Source organism: Lepidochelys olivacea (assembly GCF_965140295.1).
Source record: "Lepidochelys olivacea isolate rLepOli2 genome assembly, chromosome: 23".
Taxonomy (NCBI): Eukaryota; Metazoa; Chordata; order Testudines; family Cheloniidae; genus Lepidochelys; species Lepidochelys olivacea.
Window position 1 is genome coordinate 546404 of NC_140433.1, and position 26850 is coordinate 573253.

The 26850-nt window shown below is 51.4% G+C and overlaps 1 protein-coding gene across 1 annotated transcript in view; it reads right to left on the bottom strand.

Moving 5' to 3' along the window:
• The window catches only part of LOC311511903 (uncharacterized protein), a gene marked incomplete at its 5' end in the record, with an annotated part of 199195 nt that overhangs the window by 8960 nt on the left and 163385 nt on the right, over positions 1-26850 (bottom strand). Inside the window, one exon of the mRNA XM_084612835.1 lies at positions 13798-13854. Coding sequence (XP_084468961.1) covers positions 13798-13854 — 57 coding nt within the window. The remainder of the gene's footprint in view (positions 1-13797; positions 13855-26850) is intronic.

The window sequence follows — 26850 nt, forward strand, 5'->3', positions numbered from 1 at the left end:
ACCCAACGGTGAGAGGTATAATCTCTCTCTCTCTCTCGCCAGGATTATATGGTTCTATTGCCCTTAATGATTCCCTTGCAGGCCCTTGAGCACTGGTGCACCTTGCGTCCCTCCCCTTCTCTGCCTGTGGCACAGGACTGTCTAGTCCCCTAAGGGCTGTAATACTTGAGTGTAATTTTGGTTGCGCGTGCAGCTGTTGAGTGGTGTTGGTGTGCTGTGGTATGCAGGAGGTCAGAACAGAGGAGCTGGTGGCCTCTGGCCTGAAACTCCATGACTGTATGACTCGACTGGCATGGTATTGGTAGAAAGCAGGCAAGCAGCTGTATGTGGCAGCATAGAAACAGAGAAGACCTGGCAAACACCTTCTCATACATCCCTCCAGCACCCATGCAGGAGTGTTCTCGACAATCTAGTCTCTGATGACATCATGGTCCCACAGAGGGGGTCTGACCGTCAGGATTCCTGGGTTCTGATCCCAGCTTTTAGCAGGGAGTGGGGTCTCATGGTTAGAACAGCAGGGTTGGGAGTCAGGACTTCTGTGTTCTGGTCCCAGTTCCGAGAGGGAAAATGGGGGTCTAGTGACCAGAGTATGGGACTGGGCATCAGGACTCCTGGGTTCTACGCACAGCTCTGGTGCAGCGTCCGTCTTGGACCCTGACTAAGGCACTTCCCTTCACCGTTCCCCAGGTTTCCCCGGATGTAAAATGGTGATAGTGCTGCTGTCATCCCTTCGTGAAGTGTTTTGAGGTCTGTAGACATGAAAGACTCCTTGACTTCAAGCGCCTTTGGCCCTGTACGAGTGAGCAGGATTTTGTACCTGTCCTGTGTACAATGTCTCAGGTGATGGGGCTTCCAGCACTTCCTATTGCATAGGCTAAGGGATCTCACACTTGGAAATGTTTCTTGATCCTGAGTCCAAATAACCCTCTGCTTCTAGCCACCTCCAGCACTGTGCACAGTTTTTGTCGCCAGACCCCACCGGCCAGCTGCTTTCATGCAGAGATCTCAGCATCAGTGAGGTAGTTACTTCTCAACCAAGCTTCCTTTTCTTGAACAGACACTCAATTCCACAAGCTAGTTTGCATCACAGGGCTGAGCCCCACTCTCTATAAATGGATTCCAGACTTTACCAGCTGCTGAGTCACTCTGCCTTCAAAGGTAAATAAATTCCTGGCAGGGCAACGAATGTGGCTTCAAGCTGTGAAGGGGACTCCATCACACAGGAAGGATGACAGCTGTGTGAAGGAGGAATCAGTAGGCTGGAAGTGTTCATGGACTTATCGTGCAGCTAGCAATGGAGCTGGCCACCCACAAACACAAGTCATTCAGCGTGTCGCTGGGAGCTCCCGGTACTTTTCATGGCACTCATGTGCCCAATGTCTGCAGTCAAAACTCTTTTGCCATTTAGGACACTTAAGGGGCCCTTCAGTGCCTGGCTGATTCAGAGGGTCCCCTTTTTGGCTTGAGCCTAAAAACAGAGGCCAAAACCCTCAAAATTCTGTCCTGATTTACACCCTTAGCAGCTAGAATTTGGTCTTGGAAATTCTTATAAGAGTTCAGCTCTTGTTCTTTTTCAGGTGTTTTTGGTTATGAGATGGCACCTGGCCCCAGGAGTTCTGGGTTCTGTTCCTTGCTCTGCCATAGACTATGTGTGAAACCTTTGGCATGTTACAGCAAAAACAATTTAAGTGCCAGAGTGACTTAAGAGCCTAAATTGCATTTTTAAAAGTGACTTAGTCCCAGCTCCTTAAATGTATGTAGGCACCTACCTGTCTCTTTAGGCACCTAAATCCACCATTTAGGCACCACTAACGTTTTCAAAACCTCCATTCAGCTTCCAGCCAGCCCCGTGGGCCCCTACACCCGCTAGGTGCCTACGTTTCCTTGGGTTGGCATTCGTAAAGCTGCCCAAACCCTGACAGCGCCCCCCAGCTAACAAACAGCTCAAGCTGAAGCCACGGAGGTCCAGAAGCAGGATTCTCAAACTAGGCCAGGAAATGCCCATCTGATGCTGGCTCAGAGCATGCCTAACACTGGTTACCTTCCAGCCCCTGCGTCCAGAGGGCCAGTGGCCAGCCTCAGGTGGGAGGGAGACAGCACAGCACAGCACCCACAGAGAAGACACATGGAAATGTAGAGTGAGCACGAGCAGCAGTCTGGCCGGGGGGGGGGGGGTACGGGGGGGGCAGTTTGGATGCTAGGCCATGGCCTAACTAAGTGGTTGACCGGAGAGGGTTCATGGCTGACTCCCAAGTGGAGGGAGGCACTTGTCTGTTGGAAACAATTTCTCGTTTAAGTTTATTACCATTTACTGTGACTCAGCTTCCACACAAGGATTCCTTTACTCGTCCAAAGGCCACTTGATGTTAATTACAGTCGAAATACCAATACAGGCAGATGTACAAACTTCTGTTTTATCTGTCAGGTATCAGAGGGGTAGCCACGTTAGTCTGTATCCACAAAAACAATGAGGAGTCCGGTGGCACCTTAAAGACTAACAGATTTATTTGGGCATAAGCTTTCGTGAGTAAATGTGGTTTTGAAGTGGTTTTTTACCCATGAAAGCGTATGCCCAAATAAATCTGTTAGTCTTTAAGATGCCACCGGATTCCTCATTGTTTTTGTTGTATCTGTGATACAATTATAAGCATTGGCCAAAATACTCACAACAGAAGCAGGCCCAGGAGATTTTTTCCCATCCTGGTGTCTCTCCAAAGTGGTAAGGAAAAAGTTCTGACAAAAAACCTTCTCAAAGCCTTGTTTTTTATACACTAACACAAACAAGCGATGATCTTGGCCTTTAGGCAAAGACCAAAATGACACTCTTTCTGGCTAAACCCTGCACCTGTTGCCCAATTAACCACGTTCTCAATATTTCTATTACGTCCACTCAAACCTTCAGTACGATCACACTGGTACTGCCATGGTCACTACAAACAACTCTTCTTTCGGGTGAGCTGATTCTTTTGGTCACATAGTTTGAGCCAGTTACTCATGTTAATGTTTAAACTCAACCATTGTTTCCTGAGGACCAATGTCAGCCTGTAGTCTTACACTATCGCTGGGCCATTACCCAGGTGCACCTGGTCACCTACTCACTGCCTAAGCTTCCTCTTTCTGCCCCTCTCCCCAGCAGCACCTACTGGCAAGCTTCGGGGTGCTCTGTTCAGCTGGCCAGCGGCTGAAAAGCCCTTCATGAAGCACCAGGCGTTCCCTGTGGTTGTACAGGAACCTGGGCACCTACCTCGGGGCTCAGGATTCCAGCAGGTCAGCCAGGGGCTAGGCATTGCAACGCTGGGCAGAGCAAATCTGACTTACGGATTTCAGGCAAAGGGAAAACCAAGACTAAAAACCTCTCTGGTGTCTGCAGGCAGCACCATTGGTAAAATGGATGGGATTTGCTAAGACTGCAAAGGAAACGGGCAAAGTTCCCACTCACTGTCATGTGGCAGAGCCTGGGAAAGATATTTGACAGAATGTGATCTGTCTCCCTGGGAACAAATGCTAATTATGGTTCAGAAGTTCATGGCTTTCTCCCCAGCAGAAAGTGGCTAATTGCTGTGGCTAAACTCAAAAGATATGACAGAGCCCAAAAAGCCCTGCAGCCTCCAGAACGTGTGTTGCAATTAAGTTTAATTATAAAGTTGGCAATGAGGGATGAGCAGCCAATCAGATGGATGGCCCAGCTGAGTACCGCTCCCTAGTGCGGTTTGGGAATTTTCTATCTAAATGAGGGCGGGGTTTTGATGGAAAATGCACTTTCTGCAAAATCAGCATTCTCCGTGGGAAAAAAAAATAGATTTTTGCTGAAATTTTTTTATTTTTCCATCAAGAAAATGAATATAGCCCAGTTCACAGTGGGACAGTTCGACATTAATGTGTGTTTCCTGAGGTACCCCCATGCACTGTGAGAGTTGCAGTTCAGGTACCTAATGCCCCCCATCTGTTTGAATTGCATCTCCCATGATGCACTGCAGTTGAACTAACATGGCCCCTCATGGAGAGGAGGTCATGTGACCATGGTGTATCATGGGAGATGCAGTCTGGCTGGGGAGCCTGATCCGTACAGGACAATGGAGGTGTGAGATACTCACACTACAAGTCCCATGAGGCATTACAGCAGCTCAGGGGAAGCAGATTAATGTTGAACTAAAACAAAATATTTTCACATTTGCAGAACTGAAATTTTTTTGAAATTTCCATGCCATGAAAAATTTTGATTTTTCACCTTTTTGCCCTGCCCCTCCTCATAGACAGAGAGAGAGAGGTGCTGCCTCAAAGAGCTCACAGGCCAAACAGACAAAGGAAAGATTAATTTTATTCGCCTCCTTTTACAGATGCGAGCAGTAAGGCCCAGCGAGAGTCAGTGACTTTCCCAGACTGAGCAGGAATTGAACCCAGCTTCCCAGTCCAATCCTAAAACGAGCTCAGAAGGCTGGATTCTGCAGCTTGACGAGGGTATGTGTGTGTGTGACGTGTACAGTGATGGATTTTCTTTTCAGGTGTGCATCAGAGGTTGGCATCTGGCCTTTACCAAGAAATATAAATTTCAAATGACAAAGAACACAAACAAAAGTCTTTGTAACCTTGTACAGCAAAAGCCCTTGTTTCCATGACAATCCGAGGCATCTCACACGCTTTGCTTCACCTACAATTGTGGGTTTTGGATTTTTTTTTTCTTTTAATTGTTTCTTTTGGTCGATTTTTTTCATGTTTTCAAAGGAGAGGGCGGGGGAGGGAGGGAACACACACACATACCTGCTTTTCTTTTTTTTCCTCATAAAAAGAAAAAATGCCACCATAATCTGGAGATGAGCAAAAGATCAGCGTTAGCGCAAACAGAGAGCCGGGGCTGGGACTGTGAAGCTGAATAGAAGCAGGGCACCTTTTGTGAATATTTAGATTCATGAAAAGAATAAACAGGAAAAATAAACCTTGGGAGATTCTCCCTGAAACCTGAATCACTGCGGGGCTTTTTTAAAACCTAGCAGCAGGAGGGTCAGATGTTGCACAGAGAGAACACAAGAACACTGTGGAAGGAGTGCATTCTCCACAGAAGCCTCTTGTTTATTGATTTCCCCCCCCCCCCGCACACTTTTTTGTGTACACATGAATACAAATAGGTGTGGCATAAAAGGTTTAATTGCTATGGCTGCGTTGCAGCATGGTGACATCTGCAGAACACCCCAAACAAGTGCCAATAAAACCTTTATGCCAGCCTCCATTGTGCCAGATTAACCCAAAGGCAATAGTCGCCCAGGCTGGAGGCATGTAATGAGATCAGAATTTCAGTTCTCAGAGTGCTTGCTCATGTCGATTCCATGTTAGGGGTGCATGGACCAGTTCACCTCCAGACAGAACAGGAAATGCCAGCAGTTTTGTTTGATGCACGGGCTCTGCAAGGGCTCCCTGTCCGATGCCATCCTGCTCTTGTGGGTGGCGGGGACTGCTGTATGCTTTCCCACCAACACCCTTGGTCCACAGGGTCCTCTTAAATATCAAGAGAGACAAGGTGCGTGTTGTAATTCCATAACAACCAAGACATTTTTCTGCCTGTTTTCTTTCCTCATCCGATCCGTGAGGCTTCGGAATGTCAACAACATAACATAGACTTCGGTGGACCCTGGCCATCTACATCGAAAGGACTAAACACTTTTTGCAAGTCAATGCAGCTCTTTATAGAGGTGGCGGACAAGACAAAGGGCCTGTCGCTATCGTCCCAGAGGATCTCGGCCTGCATAACTTCCTGCATCAGGATGTGCTATGAACAGGTGAAAGTTCTGCCTCCAGACATTTTCACAGCCCACTCTACAACGTCCCAGGCTTTGTCAGCAGCGTTCCTCGCAGAGATTCCAATCCAGGACATCTGCAGGGCTGTCACTTTCGCTTCCCACTGCACCATCACCCAGCAGGCCCGTGACAACGCCAGTTTTGGGAGAGCAGTGTTGCAGTTGACATATCTGTGAAGTCCAAGCCCACCACCAGGGATTCTGCCTGTGAGTCACCTATCATAGCATCAATATGAGCAAGCACTCAAAGAAGAAAAAAGGGTTACTAACCTTCCATAGCTGTTGTTCTTCGAGATGTATTGCTCATGTCCATTCCATGACCTGCCCTCCTACCCCTCTATCAGAGGGCATGGGGCCAGTGGTACCCCTTACACCAGTGTATAAGCATGAGGGGGAGGGATAGCTCAGTGGTTTGAGCATTGGCCTGCTAAACCCAGAGTTGTGAGTTCAATCCTTGAGTGGGCCATTTAGGGATCTGGGGCAAAAATTGGGGATTGGTCCTGCTTTGAGCAGGGTGTTGGACTAGATGACCTCCTGAGGTCCCTTCCAACCCTGATATTCTATGATTCTATGGGACCCCGGGGGGTGCTATGACAGGCCCCTACAGATACCACTACGGGGAAAAAACTCTGCCAAGAGTGCATGTGGTGTGTGCACGCCTAGTATGGGACGGACATGAGCAACACATCTCGAAGACCAGTGGTTACGGAAGGTTAGTTACTATTTTTTTTCCATTTATCTCTGTAGCCCTCATGGGTGGAAAAAAACCCTTGAAAACATGAACTGAGTGTAACTTTTGTCTGCCTGGTTTCAGAGGGGTAGCCGTGTTAGTCTGTATCAGCAAAAACAACGAGGGGTCCTTGTGGCACCTTAGAGACTAAGAAATTTATTTGCGCATAAGCTTTTGTGGGCTAGAACCCACTTCATCAGATGCATGGAGTGGAAAATACAGGAGCAGGTATAAATACAGGAAAAGATGGGAGTTGCCTTACCAAGTGTGAGGTCAGTCTAACAAGATATTCAATTAACAGCAGGATACCAAGGGAGGAAAAATAACTTTTTTGTAGTGATAATGAGAGTGGCTCATTTCAAACAATTGACAAGAAGGTGTGAGTAACAGTAGGGGGAAATTAGGTTTAGGTTTTGTAATGTCCCAACCACTCTGTATCTTTATTCAGGCCTAATTTGATGGTGTCCAGTTTGCAAATTAATTCCAGTTCTTCAGTTTCACGTTGGAGTCTGTTTTTGAAGTTTTTTTGTGGTGTTTATGTGACCATCGCTTATTAGCACTGTAGTGTCCAGGAAGTGGAGCTCTTGTGTGGACTGGTCCAGGCTGAGGTTGATGGTGGGGTGGAAATTGTTGAAATCCTGGTGGAATTCCTCAAGGGCTTCTTTTCCATGGGTCCAGATGAAGAAGATGTCATCAATGTAGCGCAAGTAGAGTAGGGGCGTTAGGGGACGAGAGCTGAGGAAGCATTGTTCTAAGTGGCAATTCTTCAACAAAAAACCTTCAAAAAACCTTTTTTTTATGTCTGCCTGAGTCTGTATGGAGCCAGAAATGGTCTCTCCAAAAGGTGTGAACTGCCCCATTCACATTCACTCTGAAACGCGCTGTCGCATCTGGGAGGTGAAGGATCACAGCATGGAGATGGGACCATGTGGGATGTGACTAATGCACAAATTTGACCCTAATAGCCCACCAGTCTGAAGTTGGTGCAGGCCACAGAATTTATAGGAGTAGGTCTTGTGGAGTATTTTGAAAAAGGTGGGTGGGACTCTTTGCCCCCCTCGGCCTGCAAAGCTAGGAGGATAGGTACCAACAGCCTGGCTCAGCATCGTCCTCCTCCTAGACCCATCTCTGACAGGGCCAGCACCAGCTGCTTTAGAGAAAGGGGAATGCGGGATAACCTGTCCCAGCCTGACCCTGCTGCCCACTAGTTGCTGATGAGTTTAAAACCTGATACGTGAGGTTTATCTCCCTTCCAAAAGATTTTTGCTAGCTTTCACTATTATAAGGCTGGATAGTCTTGTTGTCCATATAAACGGCTGATCACAGTGAGTTGTGCTAAGTTAGGGGTATCAACAACACCCCATGGCTGAGTTCCAGTGGCTAATGACGACATGTGTGAATCAAGTGTTTCCTGCTGTCAGTGATGCATTTGCCACCTTTTGTGAGGTGCAGTCCTGCAAATGGCTGTGGCTGCAGCGGTCTGCGCAAGCCAAACAACTAGCCCTAATCACGGTAACCCTGCAGCCCCCGTGCAGGGGGCAGAGGGTCTGCTTGCTGATATGCAGAGCTGAGCCCCATTTGCTACACCTCTGGGCGGGGCTCGTGTTCCAGGATGGGTGGGGCATGGCTCAGAGGAGTGAGGGGGTCATAATGGGGGTGGACCAGTGCTGCCGATTGTATGCTTCTGCAAAGCCCCAAACAGGCCATTGAAGCTTGAGTGCAAGTTAGAGCAGCCCTTGACTAGAGAGATCAGCCCCTCATGCCTGGTGGGGAAGTACAGCTCTCTGGCCCCCAGTATGGGAGGAGCCCTACAACAGCTACACTTTAAACCTGCTGCCCCTCACCAGCTGCTTTATGACCTTTCTGGTGCTGTGGATAATCTTCTCCCTGTTCTGTTGTTCTTGGAGCGTTATTCACGAGCAGCTCAGAATCCATTTGCAGCAGCTCCTCTGGCGTCAAGTAACAAAGACCTTTTGTCCTGTCCTTTCAGGTGGCTTTGCAGGGAGATATAAGTGCAGCCAGGCCCTGCATGCAGGAGCCTGACATGAATTGGATTGTCTCTTTAGACAGTAGAAGGCTTTCAGAAAAATCCTCGGGTGGGTTTTGGTTTTAAGCTGGAAAGAGCCCCCTGCAGCCATGGCAGGTGGGCATGAACGGGGCGCGAGCACCTCACCCTGTTTCCAGACCATGCTGCAGGAGGGCTTGAGTGCTGCGGAGAGTGTCTGAGGAAAAAGTGACTCAAACATCTGCCTTTTTGCAGCTGGGCTGCACCCCCTATGAAGGGAAATGCAAGATGGTTGTGACCCCTCCCACCTCCCATTCCTGTTGGTGAGCTTCCAGGAGTGGGTCACAAATCCTTGAGCCAGGAATCCAGGGCCTTGGTGCATTAGGTCCTTGTCTTGGGATGTTGCTGGTACTTTGGAGGAAGGCAAATCCCCTAAACACTGCAAAGAACCATGCAGCTGGGCCACTGTGTAATGATACAGGTGGGAGGGGGACATTCATCTCTGATTGTGGTGGTGCAGCCTTTATCCCAGCAAAAAACAACAGCGTGGCTGTCCAGATGGACAATTATTCAGCCCCTTGCTGCAGTTCAGTCACACAGTGCCAGCCCCTCTCATCCCAGCTAGCCCGACTGTGCACTGCAAGACTGACATCAAGGAGCCTTCTGGCTCAGGCCCCAAGAATAGACGCTGCCCCCTCTCTCCTCTGGCTGCGGTGCCAAGTTGCACAGATTGGCTGGTCCACTAGAAACAGCTAGTTTTTATTATTTTTTAAAGAGACAGCAAACTTTGGGGGCCATTTAGGGAAGGGTATTGGCAAATGGCTCCCCACCCCGCTCCAGTGAAAAGAAAGTTCAATTGACCATTGATCTTTAAATTCAAGCAGATTTCCAGTATATCTTCTGAAGACACAAAATACACAGGATTGACTAAACTGCGAGGGCCATGAACAAGGGGGCTATAAATTATCAGGTGGCAGAGATAGCAGTGTCATATGGCAAATAAGCATGAGCTGCAGTTAAAGGAATGATAGAAATGATTTTCTTTAAGATATACAAACAAGCTAACTGGGTGAATTAGTGGGCTACAAGGCATGAGACAGATTAATTACATTTTTGAATGCATCTGATGGAGTGAGCTGTAGCTCTCGAAAACTTATGCTCAAATAAATTGCTTAGTCTCTAAGGTGCCACAAGTCCTCCTTTTTTTTTTTTTGAAGGGGAAATGTGTGTTTGTTTGTTTGAAGTGAGGGGCATTGGCTGAAGTTTGCTCCTTGTCTGTTACTGTGGCCTGGGTTAGAAAAATGCCATGCTAAGGAAAGCCAGGGATGTGTCTTCGTGCAGCTACATGAAGCTTCTGCAGGGCATCTCAGACTCCCTCTCCAAGGGTGCTGGAGGCTTCTGGGGAGAGTAGATGATGATGTTGTTATTGAATCTGCCTGTCTGAAGGTCAGGGGAACAAATTTAGAAAACTGAGGCATGCAGCATCTTCCTGATGCCAGGAAATATCTAGCTATTCCCCTGTGCTGCCTCCCACTGCAGTGGAAAGAAACCTTGTTCTGTTGGTGTGATAAAGAGCTTTTTTATTAGTATGTGTGTACACATTCACACAGATTTGACCTTTTATCTGTTGGCACGCACACATACATGCATGCACCATTACACACACATCACATATATGTATCACATGCACACCACACAAATGCCGCATGTAAACACACACACTACACCCAGGTCACACCACATACAAGTTCACTCTCATTCTCTCTCTCACACACTCTCACACTCTTGCACATTACAGACAAAGGCAGGCGAGGGGAGAAAAAAATCACGTTTTAGTTTTTCGTCTAAAATATAGCTGTCACTGCTGGACGTATTGAGCTGTTGGTGTGAGCAGCGTCGGTGGCCATGCCCTGGTGCTGTCATTTTCTCTGTCATGCTGTCTAACCTCTTACTGCTGTGAATGGAGCCCTCACACCGGAATTGGATACATTGGTTTAGATTTTCCTGATGTGTAAGGGGTCCTAGGGGTTTCGGACTCCCTTCGAACAGCTTCACTAGGGATCCAGAGAGGCCACACCAACCTCCGTGCTCTTGTTACACTCACTTCCTGCTTCCCATCAGTCTCTCCCTACTGCTGAGGACCAGGGCAGAAGTTGGGCTGTGTGTAGCAGTATTTCCCATTCCTTACATCTTCCTCCAGTATATCCCTCTTAAAGACACATTTCCAATGCTGCAGGCACACCTCTGATTGCGGGGTTGACATTCCCTGCGTTGGTGACTATGCCGGGTAATAAAGGGCTCTCTAGCCTTGCAGAGAAAGGCAGAACAAGAACAACTGGCTGGAAGTTAAAGCCAGGCAAATTCAAATTAGAAATAAGGCACACAATTTTTTAACAAAGAGCGTGATTAACTCCTGGAACAAACTTCCAAAGGCAGTTATGGCTTTTTCTATCACTTGTCATCTTCAATGAAGACCAGAGACCTTTCTGGAAGAGATTCTTTAGTGAAACACAAGTTACTGGGCTTCATACAGGAGTAACTGCAATGCACTGGCCTGCGATCCACTGGAGGTCTGCCTGGATCATCTGCTAGCCTTAAACTCTATAAATCTAAGACTGAATTCCAGGTTTGGACCTTTGTCTCCAAGGGTTTGCTTGGAGCATTCGTAGTGTGCAGTTTTTGCAGAGCATTTCACCAGCAGGTTCTCACGATCCCACACCATGTGGACTCATTCACACCCGTGCAGAGTGGGTGCAAACACAATTGACAGCAAGTCACTGTCTTTTGCACTGGTAAAATGACTGCCCAAGGTGTGAGGGCCCTGGGAATCAGGCACACAGAGTCGCTCCTGTGAAATGCCTTGGTTACTTGTATTTCACTTCGCTGTCTCCAGTGCCTCATGAGAAAGCGCTGGCGCTCCCGTCCCTGGGAGTAAGGCTCTCGTTGGCCTGGGTGCCCAGTTCATGGTGTACATCCTGCAAGTTAGCGTAACACCGGGTCCAGCTCTCTGTTGCCCTGCACCAGGAGCAGTTATTTATACCAGTGCAAAACGCTAGTGATTCAGAACGCCAGCGTTTGCACCCCATTTGCAGAAATCACCGAGAGGCGTTTTCTGGCCGGCATGATGCAGAAGGTCAGACCAGCTGATCACAACAGTTCCTTCTGGCCTTAAAAATGTAGAAGTCTGTGAAGGCTCATAAACCACAGAATTCTGTAGCTGTGCCGCCAACCCTCCTTATCACGCTCACAGATCAAAGATGACAACAGGGACTCCAGCAGCTGCCCGTGTCACTTCAGGGCACTGAAACGGACAGGTTTGGCTGCGCCAAGCTCTTCACAGAGGGGAGTGCTCCCTTCCCTAGCAACCCTTCGATCTCTAATGGATGTGGGAGTGGGGGGAGTAACTGAGTCCATAATGAAAGCCAGTGGGGGATGGCACCCTAGGGCTTCACTTCTGCTACCCACTGCTGTCCCATTCCCCTCCCTGCCAGCCCACCGTGAGACAATGTCTATGACAAAGTTGTCTCTGAAATCCAGAAGCAGCAGCTCTGGGAAGATCTCATCGGGTGAAATTCACCCCCAGGAGGAGAGGCCAGCACCACTCGACCTAGGCACCATTTTAGTCCCAGCTCCTGGAGAAAGTACGTCGCAGATCAGGGGAGTCAGAGTGCCTGGGTTCCTTTTCAGCTCTAGTGGAGAGAGCTAGGCATGTCTGGCCTCAAGTCCCAGCTTTGGGCCTGCCCGTGTTACCTCTGTTAAGTCGCTTAAATCTTTGTGTGTCTGTGTAGAATAACACTGCTGACCTGTCTCCCCAGGAGGGTTGCCATGCTGGATTAGTACGGGCCAAGCACCTGGAGATCCTTGGATGGAAGGGGCTAGACAGGAGCAAGATACTATTGTCTATCCTGTTTGTTTCGTTACGATGTAATTGTGTTGCGATACAGCCTGACGTGCCAGCCAAGCTCAGGGCCCTGCTGTGCTGAGGGTCTGTCTACACAGGGAAAGCTGGGCACAAGCTCGCGTGGGTACCCATGACACTGAAGACAGAGCAGCAAGGGCTACGTCCGAGTGGGCGAGCAAACCCATTCCCAGGCTTGTGCTGCCTGCATGGCTGCTGTTACCTGCACTAAATGGATTCAGGCTAGTCTGTGCTCAACTTTTGCTGTGTAGACGTACCCATGGTGTGAGGCTCTCCCTGAGGACGCTTGACATGGCTGGGAGGTAAATTCATCCATGTTCCTTTAGAGTCCTGTCTGCTCTGACACATTCGCAGGTTGGGGTTTTTTTTAAATAATGTTTTGTGGCAAGGTCTTTGCTCAGTTGCAATGCAAGTTCTGGCCCTGAGTCCTGTCTACGCTAAGGCCACTTTGCACTGATCTGTGTAATCCATTCCACTTCTCATCTGAAAGGGGCACCAAGGACAGAAAGGATTCGTCTTTCACTCCTGTGCATTTTAAACTCACAACTGAACAAATTCTCATGAATAACAAGGACTCTGCTAATAGGTAATTAATCCAAAAGGTTTAATCCAATCCTGCATCAAATTTTTCACAATCTTGTGGGCCAAATTGATGAAACCCAATCTACTCTGAACACACGCAGACGATTGAATCTCATTTTTATTTCTGGGATGTGATTTTCTTTGTTTTTCCCCCTCCAAAGTGCCAGCAAAGGCGCAGAAGGCTCTGTTATTTATTTAGAAAGGGAAGTGGATTTATCCCAGCTCCACTTTGATCTATCACCTGGCTTTCACACGCAGAAACTAAATTGGTTCCAGAGCTCAGGTGAGTATAATGTTAGATCTGTGCAAGCCTTTGACCACGGCTAAATCTGGAAGCGTTAGATGCTAGTCTGTGAAGCTGCTGCTGCGTTAAATCATGATGAGCATGCATGCACACACACAGTTTGTTCCTTTCCAAGTGGGCGTGTGTTGCCTTTATCAAATCTTGTTTGTCATCTTACCGAAGGGGAAAAGGGGAATTGAATTTGTTTCACACGTTTATGGCAGCTTCATCCCATTGACTTTGCTGGGCATTTTCATTTCGTGAATATTGCACTGTTTGTAATTAAAGAATAAATTAGAACTGGGAGTGAGTCAGAGACAGGAGGCAAAGGAGGATGGGGATGGGGAAGGGGAGGTCGGTGAGATATCAACAATATGTTGCTGAGTGTGGTATAAGAACCTATATAGAATAGAAGAAAGAGTCATTGGGAAAGTGGAAGGGGAAAAAAACTGTAACGACCAGGAGTTGGACCAGTATATTGATACTTACTTTCTGTCGCTAGCTGTCTCTGGGCACTCTCTGGAGTTCCAAGCAGGTAATGCAGTCCTTGGCAAACAAGGGAGACAAAGTTAGCACTCAAGTTGTGTAAAAGCCTGTTCGTATATCTTTTTTGTAGTTGTTTTCTTTATTAAACAACTTCTGTTTGAGATGGATGGTCACTCCAGAAATCAGGGCGGAGCATTGACAGGGAATGCAAAGGAGAACTGATTTCAGGGTGAGTGTGGAGGGGCGAAGAAGGAGGAGGTCAAGGGAGGTGGATGGAATGCCTGACTTGGGGGAGCCATGATACACTGTCTATTATGATCTTTTATTTTTAATTTTACTGATGCTCTTGGAACATCTTTGCCAGGACCATGTCATCCCTAAATAGCAGCAGAATCAAAAGTGTTGAGCGGTGTCACTTTTCATGTCAGGGCAAACCGATAACACTTTACCCTTCCAAAATGACTTTCCTCTCAAGGTCCCCTGCTCTAACCATAAACCTAACTCCTCTTCTAGAGCAGAGAACAGAACCCAGGAGTCCTTATTCCCAGCATCCCCACACTCACCCCTACCCGTGCTCCCGGCTTGGAATAAAACCCCAGAGTCCTGATTCCACGAGACACCATTCCCCTCCCATAACTAGAACCCAGGCATTCTGACTCCCAGCCCCCCTGCTGCCACCACTGTACCCCATTCCCCTCCGTGAGTTATGACTAGCACCCAGGAGTCCAGGCTCTCAGACCCCTACTCCACTCTAAATAGCAGAGCCCATCATTCAGGATGAACTAATTTCACTTGTTTTTTTTTTTTTACACAATTCAAATTCAGGAGTGTTCAAATGGGAATCTGCCACTTCCCTGTTCAGATGGGAATCCGCCCTTGCAAAGAGCCAGGTGGCTCTAAGCAACCCTAAGGCTCAGCTTCAAACAGATTTTGGGTATTAAAATGTTTTCCTGCCATCAGCTTGTTCCTTAATGGCCTTTGATTGCCTATAACTTTCCTTGTCACTTTGAGAAATTCCCCAGCACAGAAAGGCAGACACGTCTGTTTTTCACACAGGCTTGGTTTGGAGTCAGTGTCAGATGCTAAGAAAAAACTTCCGAGCCCCCCTGGCACTTTGCTGTCAGGAGCCACAGAGTGGAGAGAGACACACAGCGAACACCAATTAGCAACACACACACACACACACACCCCCAACAACTGACATTGCTAAAAGGGTTTAATTAGCCAGATGTGCTGGGAAAATGTGTGCTGTGACTCCGAGAATGCGGGGTGCCAACTGGCAGAGGGGTACACAGGAGTTTATAGGGGTCCCCTGAGTCTGGTATCTATGTAATAGTGCAACGAAGGATGGCATGTGAGGGCTCTACCAACAGCCCATAAGTCACTGCGACACGGATGGATGGCCGGCATTTAAAGAGAGATCTGCCGTGTTGTTGTAGAAATCTTGGTCCCTGGATATTAGAGAGACAAGGTGTGTGAAGTCATATCTTGTGTTGTCTCTGTTGGTGAGAGAGACAAGCGCACACACCCCCCCCAATGGACCTGCTGCACATGCACGCACACCCCCCCCAATGGACCTGCTGCACACGCACGCACACCCCCCCAATGGACCTGCTGCACACGCGCGTGCACCCCCCCCCAATGGACCTGCTGCGCGCGCACACACCCCCCAGTGGACCTGCTGCGCGCGCACACACACCCCAATGGACCTGCTGCACACGCACACACCCCCCAATGGACCTGCTGCGCGCGCACACACCCCCCCCAATGGACCTGCTGCGCGCGCACACACACCCCCCATGGACCTGCTGCGCGCGCACACACACCCCCCATGGACCTGCTGCACACGCGCGCGCACACGCCCCCCCCAATGGACCTGCTGCACACGCGCGCGCACACGCCCCCCCCAATGGACCTGCTGCGCGCGCACACACCCCCCCCAATGGACCTGCTGCGCGCGCACACACCCCCCCCATGGACCTCCTGCACACGCGCGCGCACACGCCCCCCCCCATGGACCTGCTGCACACGCGCGCGCACACGCCCCCCCCAATGGACCTGCTGCGCGCGCACACGCCCCCCCCAATGGACCTGCTGCGCGCGCACACGCCCCCCCCAATGGACCTGCTGCGCACACACACCCCCCCCCCCAATGGACCTGCTGCGCGCGTACACCCCCCCCCCCAATGGACCTGCTGCACACGCGTACACACACACCCCCCAATGGACCTGCTGCACACACACACCCCCCCCCCAATGGACCTGCTGCGCGCGCACACACCCCCCCCAATGGACCTGCTGCACACGCCCCCCCAATGGACCTGCTGCACACGCGTGCGCACACGCCCCCCCCCAATGGACCTGCTGCGCGCGCACCCCCCTCCCCCAATGGACCTGCTGCGCGCGCACACACACCCCAATGGACCTGCACACGCACACACCCCCCAATGGACCTGCTGCACACACCCCCCAATGGACCTGCTGCGCGCGCACACACCCCCCCCAATGGACCTGCTGCACACGCGCGCGCACATGCCCCCCCCAATGGACCTGCTGCGCGCGCACACGCCCCCCCCAATGGACCTGCTGCGCGTGCACACACCCCCCCCAATGGACCTGCTGCGCGCGCACACACCCCCCCAATGGATCTGCTGCACACGCGTACACACACACCCCAATGGACCTGCTGCGCGCGCACACACACCCCAATGGACCTGCTGCACACGCGTACACACACCCCCCCCAATGGACCTGCTGCGCGCGCACACACACCCCCCATGGACCTGCTGCACACGCGCGCGCACACGCCCCCCCCAATGGACCTGCTGCGCGCGCACACGCCCCCCCCAATGGACCTGCTGCGCGCGCACACGCCCCCCCCAATGGACCTGCTGCGCACACACCCCCCCCATGGACCTGCTGCGCGTGTACACCCCCCCCGCAATGGACCTGCTGCACACGCGTACACGCACACCCCCCAATGGACCTGCTGCACACGCGTACACGCACACCCCCCCCCAATGGACCTGCTGCGCGCGCACACACCCCCCAATGGACCTGCTGCGCGCGCACACACACCCCCCCCCAATGGACCTGCTGCACACACCCCCCCAATGGACCTGCTGCACACGCGTGCGCACACGCCCCCCCCCATGGACCTGCTGCGCGCACACGCCCCCCCCAATGGACCTGCTGCGCGCGCACACGCCCCCCCCAATGGACCTGCTGCGCGCGCACACGCCCCCCCAATGGATCTGCTGCACACGCGTACACACACACCCCAATGGACCTGCTGCGCGCGCATCCTTCTCCCCCAATGGACCTGCTGCGCGCGCACACCCCCCCCAATGCAGCTGCTGCGCGCGCACACACACCCCAATGGACCTGCTGCACACCCCCCCCAATGGACCTGCTGCGCGCGCACATGCCCCCCCCCAATGGACCTGCTGCACATGCGCGCGCACACGCCCCCCCCAATGGACCTGCTGCGCGCGCACACGCCCCCCCCAATGGACCTGCTGCGCGTGCACACACCTCCCCAATGGATCTGCTGCACACGCGTACCCCCCTCCCCCAATGGACCTGCTGCGCGCGCACACACCCCCCAATGGACCTGCTGCACACCCCCCCCAATGGACCTGCTGCACACGCGCACACACCCCCCAATGGACCTGCTGCGCGCGCGCACACCCCCCCCAATGGACCTGCTGCGCGTGCACACGCCCCCCCCAATGGACCTGCTGCGCGCGCACACACCCCCCCATGGATCTGCTGCACACGCGCACACACCCCCCAATGGACCTGCTGCGCGCGCACACACCCCCCCCCCAATGGACCTGCTGCACACGCCCCCCCAATGGACCTGCTGCGCGTGCAGACGCCCCCCCCAATGGACCTGCTGCGCGCGCACACGCCCCCCCCAATGGACCTGCTGCGCGCGCACACCCCCCCCAATGGATCTGCTGCACACGCGTACACACACACCCCAATGGACCTGCTGCGCGCGCACACCCCCCCCAATGGACCTGCTGCGCGCGCACTCCCCTCCCCCAATGGACCTGCTGCGCGCGCACCCCCCCCCCAATGCAGCTGCTGCGCGCGCACACACACCCCAATGGACCTGCTGCACACCCCCCCCAATGGACCTGCTGCGCGCGCACACCCCCCCCAATGGACCTGCTGCACACGCGCGCGCACATGCCCCCCCCAGTGGACCTGCTGCGCGCGCACACGCCCCCCCAATGGACCTGCTGCACACGCGCGCGCACATGCCCCCCCCCAATGGACCTGCTGCACGCGCACTCGCCCCCCCCAATGGACCTGCTGCGCGCGCACACGCCCCCCCCCAATGGACCTGCTGCGTGTGCACACACCCCCCCAATGGATCTGCTGCACACGCGTACCCCCCTCCCCCAATGGACCTGCTGCGCACGCACACACACCCCAATGGACCTGCTGCACACGCGCACACACACCCCAATGGACCTGCTGCACACGCGCACACACCCCCCAATGGACCTGCTGCGCGTGCACACGCCCCCCCCAATGGACTTGCTGCGCGCGCACACACCCCCCCATGGATCTGCTGCACACGCGTACACACACACCCCAATGGACCTGCTGCGCGTGCACACGCCCCCCCCAATGGACTTGCTGCGCGCGCACACACCCCCCCATGGATCTGCTGCACACGCGTACACACACACCCCAATGGACCTGCTGCGCGCGCACACCCCCCCCATGCAGCTGCTGCGCGCGCACACACCCCCCCAATGGACCTGCTGCGCGCGCACACACCCCCTCCAATGGACCTGCTGCACACGCGCGTGCACACGCCCCCCCCAATGGACCTGCTGCACACGCGTACACACACACCCCAATGGACCTGCTGCACACGCGCACACCCCCCCCAATGGACCTGCTGCACACCCCCCCAATGGACCTGCTGCGCGCGCACACACCCCCCCAATGGATCTGCTGCACACACGTACACACACACCCCAATGGACCTGCTGCGCGCGCACACACCCCCCTCCCCCAATGGACCTGCTGCACGCGCACCCCCCCCCAATGGACCTGCTGCGCGCGCACACCCCCCCCAATGGACCTGCTGCGCACGCACACCCCCCCCAATGGACCTGCTGCACACGCGCGCACACCCCCCCCGCAATGGACCTGCTGTACACGCGTACACACACCCCCCCCAATGGACCTGCTGCGCGCACACGCCCCCCCAATGGACCTGCTGCGCGCGCACACCCCCCCCCAACGGACCTGCTGCACACGCGTACACACACACCCCCCAATGGACCTGCTGCGCGCACACGCCCCCCCCCCAATGGACCTGCTGCGCGCGCACACCCCCCCCCAATGGACCTGCTGCACACGCGTACACACACCCCCCCCAATGGACCTGCTGCGCGCGCACACCCCCCCCAATGCAGCTGCTGCGCGCGCACACCCCCCCCAATGGACCTGCTGCGCGCGCACACCCCCCCCAATGGACCTGCTGCACACACCCCCCAATGGACCTGCTGCGCACGCGCACACCCCCCCCAATGGACCTGCTGCACACACGCACACACCCCCCAATGGACCTGCTGCGCACGCACACACACACCCCCAATGGACCTGCTGCGCGCACACACACTGTTAGATGTAAAGAATCATAGAAGATCAGGGTTGGAAGGGACTCGGGACGTCATCTTGTCCAACCCCCTGCTCAAAGCAGGTACAATTCTTTAGTACCTGGGCGTGAAATTGCTGACACACCATAGTCAAGTCTTCTTGCTGATGAACTAAACAGATTGAGATCTTTAAGTCTGTGCCAGGGCAGCATAAAACAGACTACGCAACCAGAGTGACAGGTTTCAGAGTAGCAGCCGTGTTAGTCTGTATTTCCAAAAAACCGAGGAGTACTTGTGGCACCTTAAAGACTAACAAATTTATTTGGGCATAAGCTTTCATGGGCTAAAACCCACTTCACTGGATGCATGCAGTGCAAAATACAGTAGGAAGACACATATACACACACAGAGAACATGAAAAAATGGGGGTTGCCATACCAACTGTAACAAGACCACTCAATTAAGGTGGGCTGTTATCAGCAGGAGAAAAAAAACTCTTGTACTGATAATCAGGACGGCCCATTTCAAACAGTTGACAAGAAGGTGTGAGTAACAGTAAGGGGGAAAAATTAGCAAAGGGAAATAGTTTTACTTTGTGTAATGACCCATCCGCTCCCAGTCTCAAGCCGGATTTAATGGTGTCCAGTTTGCAAATTAATTCCAATTCAGCAGTCTCTCATTGGAGTCTGTTTTTTTAAATTTTTTTGTTGAAGAATTGCCACTTTTAGGTCTGTAATCGAATGACCAGAGAGATTGAAGTGTTCTCCGACTGGTTTATGAACGTTATAATTCTTGATGTCTGATTTGTGTCCATTTAGTCTCTACGTAAAAGAATGTCTGGTTTGGCCAATGTACATGGCAGAGGGGCATTGCTGGCACATGATGGCATAGATCACAGTGGTAGATGTGCAGGTGAACGAGCCTCTGATAGCGTGGCTGATGTGATTAGGCCCTATGATGGTGTCCCCTGAATAGATATGTGGACACAGTTGGCAACGGGCTTTGTTGCAAGGATAGGTTCCTGGGTTAGTGGTTCTGTTGTGTGGTATGTGGTTGCTGGTGAGTATTTGCTTCAGGCTGGGGGGCTGTCTGTAAGCAAGGACTGGCCTGTCTCCCAAGCTCTGTGAGAGTGAGGGATCGTCCTCCAGAATAGGTTGTAGATCCTTGATGATGCGTTGGAGAGGTTTTAGTTGGGGGCTGAAGGTGACGGCTAGTGGCGTTCTGTTCCTTTCTTTGTTGGGCCTGTCCTGGAGTAGGTGACTTCTGGGTACTCTTCTGGTTCTGTCAATCTGTTTCTTCACTTCAGCAGGTGGGTATTGTAGTTTTAAGAGCCCTTGATAGAGATCTTGTAGGTGTTTGTCTCTGTCTGAGGGATTGGAGCAAATGTGGTTGTATTGTAGAGCTTGGCTGTAGACAATGTAAATGGCTGCTCCCCAGACAACTGACACAGCACCTGCACCTAGACTTCCATGCCTAATAACAATCTAGCCCATTGGTTTCCTGGCAATACATGAGAAAATGATCACATACCAAAACAAACAACAGGTGGAGAGTGCCTGTCCCAGAGACTGAGTGGGCTTCTAATTGTGTTTCCAGCCATGGAAGAGGAGGTAGAAATCTAATGAGGGGGGCTTTCTAGCCCAGGACTGGAGTCTGCAGACTTGTGTTCTGCAAACACATTCATTGTGCTCCCCCTCCCGCCAACCTGTGTATTTAACAATGTCCCCTCTGCAGCTTGAACGGGCTCAAATACAAGAAATCAGTGAAAAACTAATTAACGAAGCCTGCACGGTTTGTCTTCCGCTAAATGAAAAGAGGGAATGGCTGCCTCTACCTGCAGGGAAAATAGTGTCCTGCTATACCAGGGCCAAGTAAAAGAACAGATTTGTAAAATGAAACTTGTCCCCTCTCCCAGTCGGTAAAGATACTCAGTCATTCTAGTCACAAGCTCTGAGGTCATTTTTGTCTCAGTCTCCATCTCTGCATCTCACTTCCTCACAGAATCAATCTGCTTTGGAAAGAGACTTTCGCCAAGATGGAGAAAACGTAACATGAAATCCCTGCCCTGCATTTCCCTGGCTAGCAGGGGAGATATTCACAGTTTTGGGCTGATGCAAACCACCTAATCTGGCTCCTCTGGATGCTGCTTTATGAAAAACACAGTATATTGCCACAAACACACTCGGGTTGGTGTCAGTTCAGGCCAAGGCTTCACGGTAGGAGGGAGGAGAGGAATAGGGGCTGGCAGAGAAATAATTACTGAGATGTGGCAGGGTGACTGCACTGGGACAGCAATCACACGGCTCCAAGCACAATGCAAACAGCTTAGGGCTGCCGTGCCAAGAAAACAATCAGTGCCGCCTAGGGTCTGCTAGCTGGTCACCCTGGAACAGGCCACCAGGTTATGCAAGGACGATAGAGGGGGAAAGTCACTTTAAAGAGGGGGTGTATGTCTGCTAGCTACCCTCCCCCCCCAAGACACACAACTCATAGAGATGTTTACATACACACCCACACACAGAAATCTGTGCATTTGCGCACACACACACACACTCCCTTCTCAATGTGGACATGCACACACCCGTTCCACATCCAAACCTACTAAGCTGACTGCATGCACACACTCTGCCAAAGACGTACATGCCCTGGCTGCACACCCATCCCCACTGGCAGTTCAGCCTTAACCAGCTGTGGCTTTAGTAACACTAGACTGAAAAGCCCTGCAGCTCAATTTTTCTTGGCTTCTGCTTTTGGGGAAGCCATACCCCCTGTGTAGGACTATAAATGAAGGGAGGCAAGAAACCGCCCACCCATGTTTAGACTGGAGCTCTCGGTTACACTCAGAAGAGGGGTTTCTCGCTTAAATCCTTTTCACTTAATTGCTACTCAGGTAGCTCAAGAATTGCCATGATCACAGTCTATAAGCACTGGCCTGAGGAGAAGACCTCGGAGAGCAAAGGGCTCTTTATACTAGCAGACAAAAGAGAATGAGCTCTAATGGCTGGAAGCTGAAATCAGCATCGCTCAAACTGGAAACAAGGCACATATGAGGGGAATTAACCACTGGAACAGGTTTCATAGGCTGGTGGTGGATTTTCCATCCGTTGGAGTCATTAAATCCAAGTTGGGTATCTCTTTGTGAAAGATACTCCTAGCTCAATCCCAAGTCACTGGGCAGGATGCAGCAATCTCTGGCAGAAATTCTCTGGCCTGCGCTATATTTAATATTAAATTTTAATATTCATGGGCCTGGTTCTCTTTTACTCTGAGTCCCTTTGCATGGCCAGAGCACAGTACATGAGAATCAGACCCTATGGGCTATGATGCTAAGACCCTCGTTCCATTGTCCATAGCAGCCACCCTCTGCCTGCTCCTCCCCATTCCCCTGCCTCCTTGCAGCACAGGTTGGAACCCAGGTTGAGATTGGTTCAGTTTTAACCCAAAGACATTATCTGAGCTGTTGGTTTACAGCTCATGTGCCACCTGGCCTGTCCCCACCACCAGTGCGTCCAAGGGTAAATGACAAGGCAACAGGATAAATTCCTGCCATCTTGTCTCCATCCATCAGTATTAAAAGCAGCAAGTGTCTGATTGGACACAGTGGAAAATCTGATTGCCAGGGTGTCATTCACACTCCTCCTGCCAGGCTGGGGCCTGGAGAGAGCAGGAGAGCACACGAGCTGATACTCTGCAACCTGCTGGTATCCAGCAGTAATAGGATCCCCTAATTCTGAAGACAAGACCACACGTCTCAAATAAAGTGTTCAGGCAGTGTCCAGCAAAACTTTGGTAATCAAACCCAATGGGCTGGATTCCCTCTTCTGCTCCTCGCACAGTCATTTACACCAGCGCAAGGTGATCTGTTAGCACTTGGCAGGCATGTAAATGATGGAGGATCAGGCCCAGCAAGTTTCTAGCACCTTTCATTGTGCCATGGGGATTTCTCTGCTGGGTACATCAACTCATCTAGATATTTGCCTAGTTTTACAACAAGCTACATAAAAGGCACTAGTGACGTCAGTACAAACTAAAATTTCACACAATGACTTGTTTATACTGCTCTATGTACTATCCACTGAAATGTAAGTACAGTATTTATATTCCAATTGATTTATTGTATAATTATATGGTAACAATGAGAAAGCCAGCAATTGTGTGCTGTGACACGACTGTATTTTTATGCCTGGTTTTGTAAGCAGGTAGTTTTTAAGTGAGGTGAAATTTAGGGGTACACAAGGCAAATCAGACTCCTGAAAGGAGTACAGTAGTCTGGAAAGGTTGAGAGCCACTGCAATAAAATATATCACCTCCCCCATCTTGTCTCTCTAGTGTAGAGAAAAGCACATGGGGGGCACTCAACAGTAATGGTGGGGCCAGTTCCTAAGCAGCTGGAAATCAGCACATCTCCAGGGAAGACAATAACGCTACCGTGATTTACATCAGCTTTGGATGTATCTGAGTAGTGTCTAACAAAGTCTATTTGCATGCTACCAGCACTGCTCCCCTTTGATCTGCCCTACCCCCTCACACACTTCCCTGCACCCTCCCTGCTGCCTGCACTGCCGAGGAAGTCAAGCTTTCGACTGAATGTAATTGGAGTAATAGCTAGCAAATCCCATAGCCCTCAAGAAATGGTACCTCTCGGCTTAAAATGCTGAAGTCTCCTAACGCAGATGAGCTAAAAAGGTTCATTGGGAGTGCAGAGAGCTTCCTGCATTCACGTCCTGGCAGGGAAATATCCTCTCAAGGACACGGAGGGATCACAGCTCTTTCTCTGAGTGGAATGGAACATTCGCTCCTTGTGACAGGCAGAGAAAGGGTCACGGGGGGGTTTGTGTAAAAGGTATTAATGGGCAACCTCGACCGTGTTGTCAGGCGACAAAGTCCATATCCGGGAGAGTGAATTTTCTCCTGACATCTCCATGCAGGAGCTAGGGCACTGCAGCCTGTCTTAATCTGCCCCAGCTGTTACTGCAGGTTGATTGCACATGCTGCTGACCTACAGAAAGGTTCAGTGGCTATGAATTTGGGCAAGTGGGGGGAGGGACCTGTCCTTAAGACAGCAATAAAAACTGTATTAATTTCAGCATGAGCGAGAGATTTTGAAACGATCATGCCAAGTCCCGTTATTTACTACCTCGAGTCGGCGTCCCTTTTGCTCACTGACTGTAATCACGTCGGCTCTCAGGCCTGGGCTACACTGGAAAGTTACAGCAGCAGAGCTGCATCGTGCCCCCTGCCCGGCCTGTCCGTGCGGACACAGCCCGCAGCGAAGGCACGTCCAGGCTGACGGAACAGGGCTTCTCTCAACGGCGCTAACTTTGTTTGCGGGGGAGGGTGTGTGTGACAGAAAAAAACCTTCCACCCGTGTATGCTGCAGCTACTCTCGGGGCCTATGCCAACGCCACTATGCCTACCTACGTGGCAGCATAGTCTCCACAGGTCAGGTGTCCCCTCAGAGCGGAAGGATGGTCTAGCGCAGTGATCCCCAAATATTTTACTTTGCTCCCCCGCCCTTACCGCTGTGCATGCCTCCACACCCCCATCCTGGCTGGGAGCGGGGCTGCAGTTGGGCTGGGACCCAGGGGCCAAGAGCAGAACTGTGGCGGGATGCAGTCGAGGGCCGGTGGCAGGGCCGCACCTAGGTGGTGCTCCCTCCCCACCGCAATTGGGGCTGGCCTGGGCCCCGCCATACCCCCCTAGGGGGTGTGCCTCACAGTTTGGGGGCCACTGGTCCAGCAGGTAAGGCACTGGCTGGAAAGCCACAAGCTATGGGTTCAGTACCTGGGCCTGTCACAATCAGTCATTTGGGGCTGAAGTTTTCGAGGGCCCAGCACCCACAATGGGGGGCCAGCGCTTTTAAGCTACTTGGAGCAGGGTCTCTGCCTTCCTCTGTGCTGGTGCAGTGACGGACACACAGGTGAGTAATAACAACAGTGTCTAACAAGGCTTCCTCTCGAGTCTGTTCCCATGCAGACAGCTGACGAAGGGCAGGCTTTCAGCCTGCAGCATCCACTGTAACAAAACAGGCCCACCTCTGAATGCCCGGAGCATGCTGCAGGGACGACACCCTGCTCTGTAGTGGAAGTGGTGTGTGGGCTGCTGCAGCTGTGCAGCCCTGGGCCATGTTCCCCATCTGGTATTGCGAGCTGAGCAGGTTACTCTGGCTTGGTGACTGGTTGAGAAACCACTCCGGGCTCCTGAGAGGTGAAGTTGGAGGTTCAGTAATTACTGCTCGGGGTGCTGAGTTTCTGGCTGCTTCTTGTCATTAAAGTTCTCCCAGCATTTTCCCCACCCCTAGCAGTATGAGCCCCATTTTTCTCGTCAAAATCCCAGATGAGCCAGTGCATTCCCTCGCAGGAATCTTCGACGCTTGGGGGATGGTTTTCTCAGGTGCAAATGGGAGGTAAGAGGCCCAACTCCCCTTGACTCAGTGCCTTGAAAAACTTCCCCCTTTCTGCGCTAACCTGGTGGCGTGTTACTGCCCGGCTCTTAGACAACTGCTTTATACCATAGGAGCCTGCATCTCTGTGGCAATTCCTGGAGAGCCCGTAGGCATGACTCATGCTAGGTAAGTGCAGCATATAATCCTGACAAAGGCTTATGTCAATTAAATGCCAAGTGGTTTGTCAACTGTGGTTCAGCACAGTCAAGCAGGATGAAAATAACATTGCTAAATAACTTTAACTAAAAAAGAAAAGAACCATTAAATGCATAAAAAGATAATGCTGGGAGGGTAGGAACGGACTCAGGAAATCACAGCCAGTGAGCAAGTACAGCATTTTATCAGCTGGAATTACTGCTCCCCACAGGTGAAATTCAACCCAGAGCAAGGACCCTTTTTTCAGGACTTTAACGGGATGCTTTAGGCTGGCTTTTTGCACACGGGTGAATTTCATTCAGCGTTCTGGTAGCAGGAGATGTAAGAATTAAGGAGAGGACAGAAGCATTCATGGGAAAGTCATTTGACTGACCTGTAAGAGTCAGAGGTGCTGACAAGGTAATTATGAGGTTCAGTGTCATATGTGTTTGCTTACAATATCGTTATTTGACGTTGCCTTAGGGAAGCCTACTACTCCCATAGTTAGCAATATTTTGAGATATGCAGAGAAATAAAAATATCTGGAGCGTTCTCTTCCCTGTGGGTTGTTTTTCAAAATTGAAAATCTACCAACATTTGATTAAATAAATCTTGCATGTTGCAGAATTTTAATAAAAGTTACTTCAATCTGGATAGTGCAAAACAAGTTCCTTCGTGGTAAACAGGCTTGCAGGGAAGGGAAGTTGTTAATATTATTCAGAAGATCTTCATGAAGCAGTGGTGGAAATTGGGTTAAGACGTTTGGGTGCCTGAGGGATCTCAGTGGAGAAGGGAAAGATATTCCTTTCATAGATATGAAAGTAGAAACTTGAGGTCTAGAGTAATGGC